This window comes from Linepithema humile, chromosome 1 (assembly GCF_040581485.1).
Source record: "Linepithema humile isolate Giens D197 chromosome 1, Lhum_UNIL_v1.0, whole genome shotgun sequence".
Classification (NCBI taxonomy): Eukaryota; Metazoa; Arthropoda; class Insecta; order Hymenoptera; family Formicidae; genus Linepithema; species Linepithema humile.
In genome coordinates, this window is record NC_090128.1 from 22,982,643 (window position 1) to 23,002,377 (window position 19,735).

The 19,735-nt window shown below is 30.2% G+C and overlaps 5 protein-coding genes across 6 annotated transcripts; 4 read left to right on the forward strand and 1 right to left on the reverse strand.

The window, feature by feature from the left end:
• The first annotated feature begins 706 nt into the window (after nt 1-706).
• On the forward strand, nt 707-3,190 carry LOC136999623 (putative nuclease HARBI1). Its single transcript, XM_067354009.1, has 5 exons — nt 707-1,131; nt 1,281-1,477; nt 1,564-1,711; nt 1,987-2,134; nt 2,247-3,190. The coding sequence occupies exons 1-5, from the start codon at nt 865-867 to the stop codon at nt 2,642-2,644; spliced, it is 1,158 nt and encodes a 385-aa protein (XP_067210110.1). The 5' UTR covers nt 707-864; the 3' UTR covers nt 2,645-3,190.
• Nucleotides 2,162-5,575, reverse strand: LOC136999677 (uncharacterized). Its single transcript, XM_067354182.1, has 4 exons — nt 5,075-5,575; nt 4,704-4,907; nt 4,360-4,531; nt 2,162-4,109 (listed from the first exon to the last, which is right to left on the reverse strand). Exons 1-4 carry the CDS (start codon nt 5,285-5,287, stop codon nt 4,063-4,065), a joined length of 636 nt encoding a protein of 211 aa, XP_067210283.1. The 5' UTR covers nt 5,288-5,575; the 3' UTR covers nt 2,162-4,062.
• Nucleotides 5,576-6,633: 1,058 nt separating this feature from the next.
• Nucleotides 6,634-11,785, forward strand: LOC136999577 (putative leucine-rich repeat-containing protein DDB_G0290503). The gene is made up of 4 exons (XM_067353932.1): nt 6,634-8,596; nt 8,681-10,737; nt 11,062-11,351; nt 11,480-11,785. The coding sequence occupies exons 1-4, from the start codon at nt 8,525-8,527 to the stop codon at nt 11,644-11,646; spliced, it is 2,586 nt and encodes an 861-aa protein (XP_067210033.1). The 5' UTR covers nt 6,634-8,524; the 3' UTR covers nt 11,647-11,785.
• A 659-nt stretch (nt 11,786-12,444) lies between these two features.
• LOC105680034 (dolichyl-diphosphooligosaccharide--protein glycosyltransferase subunit 4) lies at nt 12,445-12,610 on the forward strand. The gene has a single exon (XM_012380451.2). The coding sequence runs from the start codon at nt 12,445-12,447 to the stop codon at nt 12,547-12,549; it is 105 nt and encodes a 34-aa protein (XP_012235874.1). The 3' UTR covers nt 12,550-12,610.
• A 299-nt stretch (nt 12,611-12,909) lies between these two features.
• LOC105680035 (tyrosine protein kinase receptor torso) lies at nt 12,910-19,718 on the forward strand. 2 transcript variants are annotated; one of them, XM_067353947.1, is made up of 19 exons: nt 12,910-13,435; nt 13,623-13,861; nt 15,683-15,728; nt 15,823-15,965; nt 16,164-16,290; nt 16,422-16,529; nt 16,613-16,695; nt 16,766-16,928; nt 17,019-17,179; nt 17,254-17,380; nt 17,460-17,596; nt 17,830-18,034; nt 18,121-18,293; nt 18,418-18,508; nt 18,614-18,679; nt 18,764-18,837; nt 18,982-19,196; nt 19,268-19,405; nt 19,487-19,718. In XM_067353947.1, exons 2-19 carry the CDS (start codon nt 13,706-13,708, stop codon nt 19,668-19,670), a joined length of 2,397 nt encoding a protein of 798 aa, XP_067210048.1. In that variant the 5' UTR covers nt 12,910-13,435; nt 13,623-13,705; the 3' UTR covers nt 19,671-19,718. The 2 variants fall into 2 exon arrangements, with proteins under 2 accessions (XP_067210048.1, XP_067210052.1); XM_067353951.1 differs by lacking the exon at nt 13,623-13,861.
• The last annotated feature ends 17 nt before the right edge of the window (nt 19,719-19,735 follow it).

Consider the following 19,735-nt stretch of genomic DNA (forward strand, 5'->3'; position numbering starts at 1 on the left):
CAACCTTACAGAAGCGCTACGTCACGTATCCGTGTGAGCTCGGCCGTTCAACCAATGGAAGAGAGCGAACGCTCCCTTCCACCGAGCCGACACAACAGACGATAAATGCATGCTACTTGCATGTTAAAAGCAAGCGTTTCTGATTCAGAAAAGAAATTCTGAGGCGAGTGGCTGGAATATTAGAGATCACCTGTTCGAAACCTGCTTCGTGCAACTTTTTTTTCTTTTTTCCACATTTGTTTCTAACATAGTAAATTATTAGATAATATTTTTTTGCCCAAAAAAATAATATTTTCTATTTATTATTAATATTCGCATATATTAAACTAACAATTTTAGAAATAATACAGATCTGCTATTGTTAATAGAAAAATGAAGTTATTTTACAATGTTGCAACAAAGTGCTAATTTAACATATGCGAATATTTTTAATAAAGATAAAATAATTTTTTTTTAGCCAAAAACATTATCTAATAATTTACTTAAAATAAATATCAAAAAAGGAAAAAAAGTTACAAAATCACAGTTTTCAAACACGAGATTTTTAATATTCTTGCCATTCGCCTTACTCGTTTAACCATGCTTGTTATTTTACATTTATCAACATAAAAGATTACACGCCTGCAAAGCTTTTAATTATTTATTTTAAACTACTGCATATTAGCAAGAGTTACTGGGGCCCGATTCTCTAACTCACTCGTAAGAGAAACGTATGCGCAAACTCAGAATTGCGAGCGCTTATATTTGAAAAGTTATTCTCGAAGCCCACATAAGTATACGCATTGAAACATATACGCAAATTTTCGTACGCAATGCTGCGAGTGGTCTTACGTAGTCGCATCCTGATTACGAGTACGTTTGCGAATGCCTAATCGGTGTGAAACAAATAATTGTAAAAATAAAATGAATATTATTAATAACATTTTGATTGCACAAGAAGCCGAAGATGCACATGTCGTTATGCGGAGAAATCGTATAAGACATGTAGTAGCTGATGCATTCGATATAAGTGACCAACAATTTATAAAATTATTTCGATTAACAAAACCATTAGTGCGTGATTTAATAAGAGATTTAACACCATATATGAAACAGAGGCAGCGAAAATCCATGTTGGATATTAAAAGAAAAGTAAGTACAAAAAAAGAAAATTATAAATATACATAAATAATACAGAACTTATATATATATAATAAACTTATATTTATATATTGTATGTAGTAAATTTATAATATTATTAATACATATATGTATTATTGACACTGTTAATTTTGCTTTAGGTATTAACAGCATTACATTTTTTTGCACATGGTAGTTATCAAACAAGTGTAGGACATAATGTATATCTTGCTATGAGTCAACCATCGGTATCTAGATGTATTAATGAAGTTGCAAATGCATTAAATGAGGCAAATATTATGAACCAGTGGATTCAATTTCCCAAAACTTTAAATGAATTAAAACATTTAAGACAACAGTTAGTGAATAATTTAATTTCTCAATAATATAATATTTAACCTGCATTATTAAAAATTACTGTGATATATTATGATATATTTCCAGATTTTATGACGGTCATAGATTTCCTGGAGTCATTGGATGCATAGATTGCACGCACATAGCTATTTTTCCACCACAAGTCCATAATGTTCCAAATCCTGAACATTTATACGTTAATAGAAAAGGCTACCACTCGATAAATGTACAATTAGTAAGTATACTTAATAAGTGTATAATTCTATCTATTTTTACATATACATCTTTTCGGCACAATTGTTACTGTGCTCCTTTAATTTTTTTTAAATATTGAATGATTATCACATCATTGTATAGCTTACCCAGACAGCACACATGTCCAAAATACATCTAAAGGATATCTAGAGGATGTCCTGTCGTCCCAAAAACGTCTTCGGGATATCTTCTGGACATCTTTTGGATATGTTGTGCTGTCTGGGTATTAATGTTATATATAATTTTTCACTTCAGGTGTGTGATTGGCGTTTATTGATACTGAACATAAATGCCACATATCCTGGAAGCACTCACGACAGTTACATATGGAACAATTCAAACTTAAAGGTAGGAATGGAAACAATCCATAGAACATGGCCAAATATGACATTTTTCCTTCTGGGTAAGTATATGTATTAATATATATATATTGTATTAATAATAAAGATTTATTTTTTGACTAAGATATATTTTATTATACACAATGTATGTTATTAATCGCCGATGTTTTATAGGTGATTCAGGTTATCCTTTACGTCCTTGGTTATTAACTCCAGTCGCTAACGCAGAAGAAAATAGCGCAGAAGAAAGATACAATAGTAGACAAATGTCTTGTCGAGCTTTAATAGAACGCTGCAATGGCTTACTAAAGATGCGATTTCGCTGTTTATTGAAACACAGAGTTTTACACTATACGCCACAAATAGCATGTAAAATTATTAATGCCTGTGCTATTTTGCACAATATATGTATAAAAAACGATGTTCCATTTCCACAATATGACGATGATTGGCAAGATGATATATTTAATCAGAACAATGGTGACAACGAAGAAATAGAAAACAGAGTAAATCCTGAATTGGCAGCAGGTAAAAGATTGCGAAATAAATTAATTCGTAATTATTTTACTTAATATATACATTTAATATATTTGTGCAAAACAGCACAGGCATTAATATAATTTTACATGCTATTATAATACATATATATTATACATTATGCATATAATTTACCATGTATAGCTAAACTAAACTGTGTTAAACTGAAAATAAAGACAATTGCAATATAAGTGTACTAAATTTTTTATAATAAACTATATAAAAAATTAAAAGTAACATTACATAAAATCGTACAGAATTTCTTCTCTCAGTCTTTATCTCTAAATGCTAACAAAAGATTATAAATTATACATCTTATTTCAAATAAATAAACTGACATTTAGAGAAATACAAGACAAACTTTGAACTCATACTTAATACTTATAATTAGCATAATATATAACGCATTAAAAATAACATTACATAAAATCGTACAGAATTTCTTCTCTCAGTCTTTATCTCTAAATGCTAACAAAAGATTATAAATTATACATCTTATTTCAAATAAACTGACATTTTGAGAAATACAAGACGAACTTTGAACTTATATGTAATACTTCTTGTTAGCACAATATGACGCACATATGTGTATTATATTATTATGAACACGTTTGCGAATGCCTAATCAGTGTAAAAAATAATTGTAAAAATAAAATTAATATTTTATTAAATATTGTGATTGCACAAAAAATAAAAAATGCACATATCGTGATATATAGATAAAGGCGAATTCAGACCTTACAGAAAAACAGAAAAGTAGAAACCAATCAAAACTCGTATTGATAGTAAATAGTATAACTTTTTTTTCACATGGTAGTTATCAACAAGTGTAGGACATAATGTATATCTTGCTATGAGAACCATCGGTATCTAGATGTATTAATGAAGTTGTAAATACATTAAATGAGGCAAATATTATGAACCAGTGGATTCAATTTCCCAGAACTTTAAATTAAAAAAAAATTTTGTTGTACTGCTTACAACCAGCGCGAGTTTTAATTGATTTCTGCCTTTCTGCTTTTCTGTCAAGGTCTGAATTTGTTCAAAGACATGTAGCAGACGTATTCAATATAAGCCAACAATTAATAAAATTATTTTATATTAACCATTAGTGCATAATTTAATAAGATTTAGCACCATATATGAAACAAAAGTAGCGAAAATCTATACTGAATACAAAAAGAAAAGTAAGTACAAATATGGAAATTATATATGTAAGTATATATGTATATATGTATTAAATATACCTACATATATAACTATTTTAGGTACATTTTTAAGTAATAATAATAAGTTGAAAAACAAGAATATAATAGTACATTACCTAACCAGTCCGGGAATCAGCGATCGGGGGGAGGGGAGGGTGGACGCACGAGCCGAAGGCGAGTGTGGACATCCCCGACCCCCGTGAGTAGGTCGATCGCCCCCCTGGACGTGTTAGGTCCAGAATTTTTCAGTACAAGTGCGTCTTTCGACGCACTTGTGCTGTAAAATAAATAACTGAAAAGAAATATAATGTTTACAAAACATATATTATGAAGTATTGCACCTTTCAGCAGCAATAATAAATCTTTCTTTAAGTTGTAACTCTTGTTTCTTTAGCACCAGCTTTTTTTCATAATAAGAATTTTGGATTTCGAATGTTTTTTGTGCTATGTTTGTCAAATTCTGTGACTGTTGTGTTGATTGAACTTCTTCAGAGTGTGACTTTCTTTTTTCTTTCTTATTATTGTACATAAATCATCATTACCGTTATTTGAATTGCCTGCATCATTGTTAGTATATGTATTTTCTTTATCATTGTCTTCGGTTTCTGCATTTTTCATATTAACACTGGATGCATTATGTTCAGTAGTTTGTATTATATCCTCAAAATCTTGTTCAACATATTCCATTTCTATATTATGAGTATCAACATTGATCTAAAGATAAAGAATACAGACAAGTTAACGTATTCTATGTAGAATATTTCTATTATGTCATAACAAGAAATAAAGCAAATAAAAGTAAAAAAAAAGATAACGCTAAAAAAATGAAATGCCATTAGGCTTTTAAAAAACTATTATTATTTATTAAGTTTATATTAAACTTTACCTCATCAGTCTCTGTTTGTATTTGTACTTTACTTTCTTTTATTTCTGTGTGTCCATCGATACATATAGGAGAAATTAAATTCAACGTTGCTTCTTCTATTGGACTTAATTTTAGATGAGATTCACTTCCTCCACCAGTTTTCCTTTGTTCTGCATTTATTTTGCTTTGCTTCATTTTGCTCCGTGACCGTAAATCTTGCCAGCACTAAAATATTATTATCATTAGAAATTAAATTAATAAGAAATAAATTAATTACATATATTTGAGTAACAAAGTTGTCAACATATCTTAATCTAATCTAACCTTATCGTGGTGGTTATTTAAGTAGAGAAATTATTTGATTTTTCTGTATGTGCGCCGTATATACTTACTTTTCGCCAAGATTTCCAATCCTTGCTTACACCATTGCAACTATTTAAGATATTTGTAATCTTTTGCCATAAAATAGTTGCATCTTTATATGTAAAATCAGCGAAAAATTTACCAGATATTAAGCGTGGATTTTCTTCCATAAATTGTAATAATAAGGTTTTTTGTTCTTCTGTCACATTTGCACTGCGTTTTCTTGCATCCGTTTGATCCATTTTCGTTTTTTCGTCTTTTCAAAGTGACACACAGTAAATTTGAAAATAAAATACCATTTATTGAAAAATACTCAATGTTTTTGATAGAGGTAGTCAATAATCCAGTGTTGCCATATATTGTATTCGCACAAAACATACGTATACGTATCTAAATACGAACGACCGCATATTGTCTTAAAGAATAGGCATTGGTGATTGGATGATGAACGTATGCGCATTTCAATCACTCGCAAGTTGCGTATACGTAAAGTTACGAATGAGTTAGAGAATCGGGCCCCTGCAGTAACTACATATACATGTACTGTGGAGATTAGTGGAGGAACACAGTAGCATATTAAAACTGCAGTCAAATAGATGTAGATTGGTAATTTTATTAATACTATTAATAAGTAGTGGTCTTTCGCACCACCTTTGAGGTTCCACTTATGGCGCGTTCGATTTTTTTTTAAGTGGATCGTCGCCTGGAGCCCTATTGTACCACTTTTTTTACACCTGTTATTTACAGGTTAAAATAATTTACAGTAGTTGACACTGTATTTTTGTATCTATATACTTACTGTACTTTGTATACTCACTGTACTTGTACTTTTGCGCGTTGCGCGTATATTGGCGAGTTGGGAAAATTACTTACTTTATAATTTTTTATAAATACAAAATATATTTTGTATTTATTATGCCTGCAATGCTATCAAGAGTAATGAGAAATACAAGGTGTCCCATTTTAAACAATCCACTCAAATATCTCAGAAACACCGAGTTAAATAATAAAATTTTTTAAATAAAAGTTGTAGGATTTGGAGAGAGAAAAAATATAGGAATATTTGTTTGACCTTGGATGGAAGCGCTTCTGAGATTTGAAGGTCATTTTTATTTTTTTAAATGGAACCACTTTAATTTTTTTATATAAATCGATTTCTCATAATATTTGTCGTAAAAAGTTATAAAACTAGGATGGCCAAAAATTGAATGGTTTACAAGATATATTTTATACTTTAATTTGACATAATTTTACATAAACTATAAAATATCTCGTTAAATATTCATTTTTCAATTATCTTACTTCAACACTTTTATGCACAAAATAATGAGAGGAATCAATTGGTGTAAAAAAATACATAGTTGACTTTAAGAAAAAAGTATATATATTTAAGAAGAAAGTATATTATATCATATCTGCTAAATATAGCTTAAATATAGCTCTGCTAGATTTTTTCTTAAAGACAACTATGTGTTTTTTTTATACCAATTGATTTCTCTCATTATTTTGTGCATAAAAGTGTTGAAGTAAGATAATTGAAAAATGAATATTTAACGAGATATTTTATAGTTTATGTAAAATTATGTCAAATTAAAGTATAAAATATCTTGTAAACCATTCAATTTTTGGCCATCCTAGTTTTATAACTTTTTACGACAAATATTATGAGAAATCGATTTATATAAAAAAATTAAAGTGGTTCCATTTAAAAAAATAAAAATGACCTTCAAATCTCAGAAGCGCTTCCATCCAAGGTCAAACAAATATTCCTATATTTTTTCTCTCTCCAAATCCTACAACTTTTATTTAAAAAATTTTATTATTTAACTCGGTGTTTCTGAGATATTTGAGTGGATTGTTTAAAATGGGACACCTTGTATTTCTCATTACTCTTGATAGCATTGCAGGCATAATAAATACAAAATATATTTTGTATTTATAAAAAATTATAAAGTAAGTAATTTTCCCAACTCGCCAATATACGCGCAACGCGCAAAAGTACAAGTACAGTGAGTATACAAAGTACAGTAAGTATATAGATACAAAAATACAGTGTCAACTACTGTAAATTATTTTAACCTGTAAATAACAGGTGTAAAAAAAGTGGTACAATAGGGCTCCAGGCGACGATCCACTTAAAAAAAAATCGAACGCGCCATAAGTGGAACCTAAAAGGTGGTGCGAAAGACCACTACTTATTAATAGTATTAATAAAATTACCAATCTACATCTATTTGACTGCAGTTTTAATATGCTACTGTGTTCCTCCACTAATCTCCACAGTACATGTATATGTAGTTACTGCAGTAACTCTTGCTAATATGCAGTAGTTTAAAATAAATAATTAAAAGCTTTGCAGGCGTGTAATCTTTTATGTTGATAAATGTAAAATAACAAGCATGGTTAAACGAGTAAGGCGAATGGCAAGAATATTAAAAATCTCGTGTTTGAAAACTGTGATTTTGTAACTTTTTTTCCTTTTTTGATATTTATTTTAAGTAAATTATTAGATAATGTTTTTGGCTAAAAAAAAATTATTTTATCTTTATTAAAAATATTCGCATATGTTAAATTAGCACTTTGTTGCAACATTGTAAAATAACTTCATTTTTCTATTAACAATAGCAGATCTGTATTATTTCTAAAATTGTTAGTTTAATATATGCGAATATTAATAATAAATAGAAAATATTATTTTTTTGGGCAAAAAAATATTATCTAATAATTTACTATGTTAGAAACAAATGTGGAAAAAAGAAAAAAAAGTTGCACGAAGCAGGTTTCGAACAGGTGATCTCTAATATTCCAGCCACTCGCCTCAGAATTTCTTTTCTGAATCAGAAACGCTTGCTTTTAACATGCAAGTAGCATGCATTTATCGTCTGTTGTGTCGGCTCGGTGGAAGGGAGCGTTCGCTCTCTTCCATTGGTTGAACGGCCGAGCTCACACGGATACGTGACGTAGCGCTTCTGTAAGGTTGTGTGAGGCAGCGGAGCCGGGACCGCTGTGGGAAATATCGCATCACTGGTTGGATGCCTGAAGTGACCACGCTTTTTGCCGGTTTCAAAACAGTTTGAATGTCAGACGCTCGAATCCGTCGATGTAACCTCAACATTGCATAAAAACGGATTCGGTTTTAAACAAACATTTAGAAGCTACGTGCAAGACAGCATAAGGTCAGAAGGACCCAAACAAGGACAATATAGAAAACCAGTCAAAAAAACCAATTAAATATATGGTTGACGGCACGTTAAACGCACAATAAAAAAAAAGAAAGAAAAAAAAAACAGATTCGATCATTGCATCGTCAATAGTAAACGTTTATTAGTCCGACATAAGAGCTAAATTCGTACAAAGTTAAATTACATTGTCCAAAATATCGTAAAAATATAAATATCTAATATCTCAATTTAAACAACGTATTTTAGAGTAAATATTCTGCATATAAACATTATAGCAAACATTCTTCATTTTTTAACATGCATTTTCAATTTGGTGACGAAGATGAATTTGAACCAAGAAGTACACCAAAACCTGTAGCAAAACTTGACGTAAGTTTTATTTTATATTTTATTGTTCATGTGTCTTATGTATAATTTTAAAAAATTAGAAAAATAATTCTGGACAATTTACAGAGTTTTGCAATACCCACTGTGCCAGAAATATCTTTAATATTTGAGAAACCTACAGCACAAAATCCAAATGATAGAAGCAGTAATTCATCACCAGCAAGATTACTCAAACCAATAATACAACTCCCTGATAATACTGTAAGGCACACCACTTCTACGTCACCTATTTTAAGCAATTCTAATTCTTATGCAGCATGGAGGGAACAGAATTATTCCAAACAGATTAATCCTACAACGTCTATTTCATCATCTTGTAAAAATACTTACAGCAACAATCGTACACCACAGCCATGTTTACAAGATGTATCTATACAAAAACAGCAAAGGCAAGATAAAATTTCTGATCTGGAAAAAAGAATAATAAATGCAAGAGCTAATGATAAAATTTGTGAGAAAAGTGTGAAATTTAGATGTCCTAATGTGAATGATTCTTATGATGAGGCTCAATTATCACTTTCTAACAAGAAACACTTGCCTTGTAACTCTCTACAAAGAGCAATGTATAGTGTACCTGATTGTACTACAAGAGTGCCTAGCGAAACAATACCTGATACTTTGAAAAAAGCTGAACATGTACAAATACCACATACTGCACATCAACAGTGTCATGCACCTAACTATTCAAATTACAATGTAGATAATAATGAAACAGTAAAAACTTTATTGCAGCTTGTAAATAGCCAAAATGAACAGATTAAAACTTTACAGCTTCAAGTGGATAGACTAGTAAGAATACAAGAAGAAAATTATAGAAACAAATCAACATGTCCATGTTCACAATCTCTTGCAAATCAGGTATTTAGATATCCACCGATAAATTGTTATGACACTGCTTTTAGTTCTTCCATCGCACAATCTCAAAATCAAGGTACAAAGAAAAATACAGGTTCACAGAATGCATCTGTTGTAGAGAAGAAAGACCTAGAAAGTTTTAGTGAAAATAATAAACTATTGGAGCAGCAATCAAAAAAGACGTTTGTGGAACAAAAGGTTTCGATTGGTGTTATGACAAGTTTTGAGTTTACCGTGCAAAACAGTCCATTTCTAATAGATTCTGGTAGAAATGAGAAAAAGGAAGTTCACAGAGAAAATAACAATATTAATAGGAGAAATGCCATAAATGCACACGATACGACGGAATCTGTTCAAAGATACAAAAACACATTTACGTGCAAACCTGGGGCAGCACTATTGGAAAACATAGTTGAAGATTCGGAAAGTTATTTGTCATCCAGTCAACAGCAAAGTAGTAATTTTAATGCAAGTTCCTATGTGAAAGATTCAGAGAGACATACTCCAAGGCAATCGGATTCGTTTAATGTGGCCAATACTTTAGAATCTTCGAAAATGTATCAGTGTCTTGCTACAGATTTAAATAGGAGAAAAATGCAGGAGGGAATGTTCATAGGAGAAAATAGTAATATAGATGAACAAATACAAAATTCAAATAAAATGCTGAGCGCATCTATGAACGTTAATTATAGTCCGGCTGAGAGCGCAAATTATAGTAAAGCACTTATCAGCGATGTAAATGATTACACTACAATAAATGGAGAAAAAAGCACGGACAAAATGAATACTAATAAACATCCTTTACGCAACATCCATTTACCTGCGACAGATTACTATCAAAATCATAGAATTAAAGAACATTGTGATAATGCTGAGCAAACTAAAGACATGGGTGATAGCATGATATTGAATGGAGATGATCTCAAGGTGTTTGAGAGACCACCAACTCCAGAACCAAGTATTCATGTTGAGATGCAGGAGTATACAAGCGATGACGAAAGTGATAAACAGAAACGTACTTCAAAAATAGGCTGGACTTTTTACAACAATGTTTTGGGCCAAGTTAATGAAATTTTACAAAATTCTAGCGTTATAGAAAATAAAGATTACGATGACGTGAAAGTAGCTCGCAGAGTCGAACAAGAAAATGATACGGAAACTAGAACGGCATTAAACACTGTTAAAGCAGCTACTTTAGAACAACTTCGGAGGCTTGGGATTAGTCTAACTGACAATGAACATAGAGAGTCGAATGGTAATAACAAAACGTATGTATCTACTTTTATTTGTATTAATTTTTATTTTTAATTAAACTTGCAAATTCAAATTTAAGCATTATTAACAAATAACAAGAATAAACGCGTTAATTATTATAAATTAACTTATAAATTGATTTATTAATTTAGAATAATTATTAATTAAAAACAAAAATATGATAAATTAATATCCAAAGCAGATTAATATTATTTAATATAAATAACTAACTCTGTGCACTTGAGCATGTTATTTTTACTGTAATACATAGAACAACTACATTTTTTTTGTATTTGCTATATTATTGTATCTATAATACTATTTTATTTTTTTTACAGAATGGATTTTGACTCGTCTTTTTATCCGCGCTTGGATCGTCAAGCAAATATGATACATACTACTACCACTAGTGTAAACGAAACAAATACGAGTATGCATATGAGAGCGTTGGCGTTAAAATATTTAAGTGACGAGCAATTAGCTGATATAGCATTACATAAACAAGAATCGTCTTCGTTGAAACATCTTATGGTCAGCAATATGCAAGGAACTAATATGTCACTTGCTACGATGCGTTATTTAGAGAGATATCAACTTCTTCCAGGAAAGAATAACGTACAAGCAGAGGGTAAGTGCCAAAGAATGGATCAAATGCTATAATTATAAAATATAGCAAATATGTCTTTGGCACAATTATTATGTAATATGTAATATAAATATTAATTTATTAAAATTAAAAATATATTAATATTGTAGATAATTTGATATATGAGGAAACGGTACCTAAACGCGATTTTAAACCGCTGATAGGAAAAAATAATCCTGCAGTACATCGATTCCCTTTTGTACAAACACCCGGAACCACTTGTCCCAGCAAGATATTGGATCTTTCAACTATAAAGCGACAACCAAAGTTGTTGTGAATTTTAAATTATATGTAAAGGTATTAACATAAAAAGTATTTATTATATTTTTACACAACACATTTTTACGCAAAAATTTTATAAAAGAAGTTGAAACACATAAAGAAATGATTAAAATAATTAAAATACAATAGTATAAGTTGTTTGTTTTAACGATGATTTTCTGGTTACATTTTGCGTTTTATTCCAAAATAGTAAGAAACATGAAATAGAAATCTAACGTCAAATTCGTCAGGGATAAATTAAAAATAAGCTATTTTGAGGTAATCTGCGTGATCAAAAGTCCGTCAATTAGTAAAGACTCAAACCTACTTAGTAAAGATTCAAACCTTACGTAGTGAAGACTCAAACCTTCTTAGTGAAGATTTTAATCCCATCTAGCGGAGGTTTGAGTTTCTTGTTGAGAGCATACAATATGACAATGGCGGCGTTCGTTTATACGGTGTAAAAGTCAAATAGCATTGGGTAGTACACGTGTCATTGCAAGCACACCATTGACATTTGTACACGCATTGAGACGATCAAAATCCTAAATAAGCTCGGACGCATTATTGCTCTTCATCTTTTATAGCAAAGAAATCTTTGAAAAACTACCGTAAAGCGGCAACCCAGCAGTTTCAAGGTGATTAAATTTGGCAAATATTAAATTATCTTTTGTAAAATTGTGTTATTTGATATATAATGTTTGAATATATTATAACAATGTCAAACATATATGTACATACATGTTTATGTACATAAACTCACACAATCTAAGATAAGATATTGAAAGCTAAAATGGACCATTTGTTTTTCCAGATGATCACAGACGTACAATTAGCAATATTCTGCAACATCCTGGGGGTTGCACTATTTTTCTTAGTATTTCTCTTTCACTACATAAATGCGAATTATTCGAAATAAGCAATGGAGAATTTGTTATACAAAAGTTTATCTAATACATAACCTATGTTATTGAATTGATTATGATGTGTATGTTCTTCCTACGTTGATCATTATACAGTAAAAATGCCACTTCAGAACTTGGACATTTTATTACATATTGCATGACAGATAATTATGCAATTTTTGTCATGTTAAACTACTAAAAAATAAACTTCATACTTTTATTTATAGGTTTGTTTTTCTTCTAAAAATTTTATTCCAGAACTATGAACAAATGAAAAATTCACTTTAAGAATAATGTCATGTAAATAGAATTACGACTTTTTCAGAAGTTCTCATGCGATGAATGTATGTCTGAGTCTTATAAATAGCAATGCAAACTCATCAATCAGTTTTAATTACTACTTTACAATATGTCTCAAGCAATACATTTTTCATGTCATTGAATTATCATATTTCAGGTTGGATGCCTAAAAAACTGAAACATGATTACAAACATTTACTTAATGCAACGCAATCGGGTTTTAATTAATATTTATACTATATCTAATACAGAAGCTGTATGTTTTCTCAAATGTGATTTTACGAATACGAAGTTAAAAATTTTGCATAAATTATAACTTAAGCTTGAAGTCATTTTTCTTAAAAATAACAAAGAATGGAATATAGGAAAAGAGGAAAAAGTGGGAGAAAATCCCACCTTTTATTAACATACAAGATGTAGTCATACGTGGTAGGGAGCCGCCGTAATGTATTGAAACAACACTTGAACTTCTTCAAATGCGGATTCATTTGCGTCATGTTCGTAAGCTTCGCAGTTACGTTATTTCTATGACATTAATGAAGAAGTGTTCAACTTAAATATATGCCATTTGTACATTTTAATGCAATCTGATTTTATAAAGTATGCATGTTTTAAAAATTAAACATTTTAATCTGTAAATTTTAACGCAATTTCGTGGAATAATAATACCGTGAGAAAGTGCTTACACATATTTGTGCTTATCTTGTGTTATCTCTGATGCGTGAACATTTTTTAAACTTCAAATAGATCAGTTATCGACATTAAATTTGAGTTACATGATTTGCAGCATGCAATCAATTGAAAATGAAGAAAATAATAGATAAACAAGATGAGAGAGAATAATTTGCGTTATCATCTTTAAAAGTTCAAATGTTTCTCTATTTTAAATGGATGATGCATACATCTGCGAACAGAGTCGACGGAATGTTGTCGATATTTTCATTATTTTTATGTGCAATTACTATTGACGGATTTATCTTCCAAGAAGCTTTGGATGTTGCTAAATGTCTAACGCTATGCCAAAATGTAAGTTAGATCAAATATACATTTAATTCAATTAAACAGGCTAAAATAAATAATAAAATTAATTGATTAGCATAATCTTGTATCTAGATTTTGTTTCGATAATTCATTTCATATGTAATTTGTAATTTCGTTAATTGTAACATTTTTTTTAATTAACTTTTGTTTATTTTCAATACAATATTAGTTTGGAGGAAACGTTTGGACAAATGCAATATATTATACACAATTTTATATATCAGAAGATAGCTTTACAAAGGAAAAAATTCTGTGATAGCAGACATAAAATTCCATATGTGCGTTGTGATATCAAGATAGAAGTGCTAATATAAAACATTTGCAATGTGTGTGTTAATAACTGAGTCTTTGAGTACACTTTCTGCTTACTAACTGATTTTTTACGCTCTCATTTTGAAGATATATTTAATAAATCAAGTTCTCGTTTTTTTTTTTTTTTTTTTTTAAGATTATCCGAATTTTCGACGATTCTCTAGGAATTTATCTATATCGAACCTGTGTTTGCGTTCTACAGATATGAAATAAACATATGTTCAACAATACTGGACATATTTTAGAATTTCGTTTTAACACCTGTGTCAATATAACTGAAAAGTAGCTACATATCGTACTCCGTTCGACTGCAAAAGCGATGTTACATACTTATCGCTTTCAACAGTTAGATTTAAAAAAAAAATAAAATTCTCAACAACGTGAAATACATTCATTTGCGATATTTCTTGAACAATTTCATATTAATGTATCGATTACAACAATGTAGTAGTTTCAAGTTAAAAAATGGAACGCGTAAATATATATTGAATTATATATCAAAAGGAAAAAGTATTAAAACACCAGACAGTAAACTGCATAATGCATGAAGTTGTTTTAAACATGTTTATCTCCTTTTTCGCATTTCCTTTGCAGCTGTAGAAGGTCATACTTACAAAGTAGATTATATAAAATCTTTCAACTATTAAGAAAGTTTTCTTTTTGCGTACATTTTAACGATAAAAGTTAATAATGCAAATCACTATTCAATATTAGCGCGGGAAATAATTTATACGATGTTATTTCTAATGAAGGAATGCACATCTGATGATGCTGCGTCAAATCGTGCGTAGATCGTTTTAAACGCACGTCAAATTGATGCAGCGTTTACGCATTTTTTTCTCGCGCTTACCGAATCATATATAAACGTATACGAGATACTCCACAAAAGTTTCGATTTGCATTCGAATGATATCGTTATCATTCACTGATGCTGATGGTCAAGTAAACGACAAAATCGAATAGTAATACCGAGTCGCATGTGCGTATGTACATATATCGTATACAAAAAAAAGCAGACGCTATCTATTGCATAATTACACATTAAAACGTTTCCAACAGAATTCTGTAATTTGATCAGGCAACATCCTGTGTTTTTAATCCCACTTATTCCATCCAAACTTACTTAAGGTATATTAATGCGGCTGCTGCATTAGTGTAAATCACACTTTTAAGTACGATGCAAATGAGAATTCAACTGGCTATTATCCTCAGCGGGTATATTTTAGGTATCATTAAAGTAAGGGGGTGTGTGTGAGATCATGTAGATTCGAGTTCAAAAATACATCGCTGAATATTTGCCAGTAGCAGAAGCAATCTCGTTGCGTCGTTACTTATTGTTATTGCAGCACGATCTTGAATCGGTCGCTTAATAAATATTCCATAACATCCAAAATGCGATACTCAAAACTAGAAAATAATATTTTTATATATTACTGCATAACGGGTATGATCACGTCTAGTTGTTACGAATCGCATGAATTATTTATCTTTCAGGAATTATGCCGAAATAATTGTCCACGATTTACGGACGGATTTGAGCGTGAGTTAATCAATATAACAGGATTATAGCGCAACTAATAATCATGCATTTAAAATACAAATGTAAATATTATATCAGAATTATTTTACGATAGCTTATCCGAAAGTAAACGAAGAAGCTGGCGCAAATATTACTTTACACTGCAGAGGAATGAATGTTCTAATAATTAAACATAATCCTGGAATCTATGTTATTGAACAAAGTATCTCTCCTGATACTTGGGGTTCAGCAACAGTGGTAAATGTTTTATATTTTTTAAATAGAATTGATTACTTAATACATTACAAGTTTTATTTACATAAAAAAATAATATTTTTATGTTCGAATATTTCCTCCCGTTCATATTATGTTGTTTTAATCAATCGGAAAAATTTCTCCAAATTACGAAGCATTCATGCATCTTGTCTCTCTTTACAAAATAGATTTTTTTCGTAGAGCAATAGTGGATTAGCAACATTTTCGAACTTAACAGCAGGTGCACATTATCGTTATCGTTCGCATAGAATAACACAACATGGAATTTCATTAGCCGAAACGTCGAATTGGTTTTCAACTTATGCAGGTATCATTGAGTTTAAATTTCTCGATTTGATGTAACATTGTTGTACATGTAATTCAACTGCGTAAATGCTATATATTCGAAATTAAGCTTGTGCATTTTCTTTTAGAATTAATTAAAATTAATATTTACAGCTGATTATCAACCACAACAAGTTGAATACATTTCGCTTATAAAGATCGAAAGAGAAAGAAAAAATCCGTACAAGCTACAAGCGGAAATTATTTTTGAACCCGTTGAAGGTAATATCGATGTACATCTAATAAATATATTTTATTATTATGTTTATGTGTAAATATATTATACATATATATATATGTTTTAGATCGAAGCTGCAATTACAATATATTGCTTTGGTCAGGAGAACATAATTTGATCAATTTCAATTTAAAACCCCTTGAGATTGAGGTGAGAAAGTTTACACTGATATCGATATTTACTTCGCTCTTATCAAATTATTATCCATGTATCTTTTCAGTTTTCAGGTTTCCACTTTTTGCTTAAATCTTTACGATATGATCAAAACAACACTGTATCAATCCAGTCGGCTAATGATGACTTTTCCAAAATTAGCAATGCAACGACATTTACTTTTCTCACACCATCGTGCTTGGAAGTTCATCACAATTTAAGCGTCTGTGGTGAATTATCGAAATAATCTCGAAGAAAAATGAACTCATATTTCGAATCTTTGAATCTAAACTGATTTACATGTTTTTTTCTTATTACAGCTCCCGAAAAAGTGAAGGGTTTGCGAGCGGAGCATATCCGAAAGCGCGAAGGATTATATGACATTGTAGTTAGATGGGATAAACCTATCCTAAAACCAGACAATTATACGTTACAATTTGACTCGTTTCAATTCGAACCGCAACTATTGGTTGTATCTGGAGTTAGTGCTATTGTAGAAATAATTCTAACAACTGTAAAAAAATTGTACATCACAAATTTTAATTTTTTTTATAGGATGCAGTCGAAGCTTCTTTTCTGAATGTCGACGTAGGGCCGCAGTACGAAATCAGTATTGTGGCGGAATCGTCAGGCGGTGTAAGTTTACAATCAACTATATCAAGGAGCATCGATGAAACAGCAGGTAAAGTGTACAATAATCACTTTAATCGATCATATTTAATGAACGTTACATTCGAATAAAACACATTCTGTGATAATAGTTGTAGAATTATTTTATCGCGAGGTTATCATAATATTGCCGACATTAGCGATTATTACTGTGGTGTTTGTGGTAATTTTTATACAGTATCGTAAGAAGAAGAATAAAAAGACCAATATGGAATATATGCATTTTGAGGTAAGTTTATCAATAAATCATGATTGCTATAATATTTATTCGCCGATAAGATAGTTGAATTCTATTATACAATCATATTCGCATTCCTTTTTTAAAAAAAATGTTACATACAACAATTATTTTGTTGTCAATTATATCAGTTTAATATTAAAAGATTTAAATTTTCACTGAATATTAATAAAAATTTACAAAATAATTTTCTAGTTAGACTTTAAAGATTTTTCACTTAACAGGATTCTTCAGATTCCTTAAAGAAACGTTTAAAGCGAGATTACGCGATCGAGAATACTCTATTGCCGCATGATAAATTTCAACTTAATCCGCAACAGTTGAAACTTAAGGGTGTATTAGGCAGTGGAGCGCATGGTATTGTCAGACTTGCTTCATTGCAAGATGAATTCGGTTCGATCACAGATGTGGCTGTTAAAATGATGAAAGGTATAAAGGGACATACAAACGAACAGAAGTAAATGACGATAGATTATACGGAATATAAGTAAATGCAATTTTATTCCACTGCACAGATAATCCAATGGTAGAGGATATAAAAAATTTTCATCAAGAAATTTCAATGATGAAGTCCGCTGGTCAGCATCCGAACATAGTATCTTTAATCGGATACTGCACTTTGTACAATAAACCTTTACTAATAGTGGAATATTGCAGCAAGGGAGATCTTCAAACGTATTTAAGAACGGTAAGCTCTAAAATGGATGCGTTAATTTTCTTCAGAATAAGCAATTGCTTTTGATTTGTTATTTATTTGCATAGAAGAAAAGTCGTACATATTTTATTATTCTAATATTAAATTTTTCCTCCAGATTTGGCAGAATTTAATGAATGCCGTATTCGAGCGCAGGACGCATTTAAAATTCGATCCGATATCCTTTGCTAATGAAAACGCAGATCAAGGTTCCAGCACACTTAAACAGATATACTTAAACTGATATGTTATAAATTATATGAAAATATTAATTTTAAAGGTTTTATTCTATGAAATCTTTTTTTATTATGCAGGAAAAACTGGATCATATTATAACAACACGCGCATAATCGCGAATCGCTTATATGATATTCAACAAGGTAAATATCACACATAAATAACTTTTTAAATGAAATATAATATAAATAATATAACTCTTATGTTTTATACTAATGTCTTTGTAGATGTAATAAAATATACAGAAGATGTCACTTCCGCCGATTTATTAAATTTTGCTAGACAAGTTGCTACAGGAATGGTAAGTTCGATATTAAATATCAATATTAACAATCTATATATGTGTTTCAATGATGTTATGCGATTTATTGTTAAAATTATAATACAAAATTTTTTTTTTAATTTGTTTTTTTGCAAATCAAAATATAATAGAAATTGTTTTTAGGAATTTTTGTCTTCTAATCGGATAGTGCATCGTGATTTGGCTGCTCGTAATGTATTAGTGCGATCAGATAGAGTGGTGAAAATTTCAGATTTTGGTCTCAGCCGCGATATCTATCAAGAAAATGTTTATCGAAAAAAAGGAAATGGTAAACTGCCTTTAAAATGGATGGCAATCGAGGCTTTAACGCATCAAATATATACTACTTACAGTGACGTGTAAGTATTTTACTTGGACTATATACACTATGGCATTTATTTATTTTATTACAATAAAACTTGCATTATAGATGGGCCTTTGGCATTTTGTTGTGGGAAATAGTTACTTTAGGTGCCATGCCATATCCTGGTACACCCACAAATAGAATTTTGCAACTTCTAAAATCGGGATACCGAATGGAAAGGCCACCAAACTGTGGTCGAGAATTGTATGTTATATCGTGATATTTTTCTAGTAGATTTATATTTCTTAAATATATAAATTCTCAATTTTGCTTTATTTAATTCAGATACAATATTATGTACTCATGTTGGAATCTGAGGCCGCAAAGTAGACCTACTTTTATCGAATTAAAACAAAGCCTGGACCAATTGCTCAGTAATTACTCAGAAAACAAATATTTGAATCTATGTGAAGTTTTACAGGAATCAGTCAGTGAAAGTATTGAATCAAGATCGATTAATGTATGTTAAATAAAAAAAAAATTAATACATAATAATAGAATATAAATATCAACAATCGTCAAATTTTTTCTCAT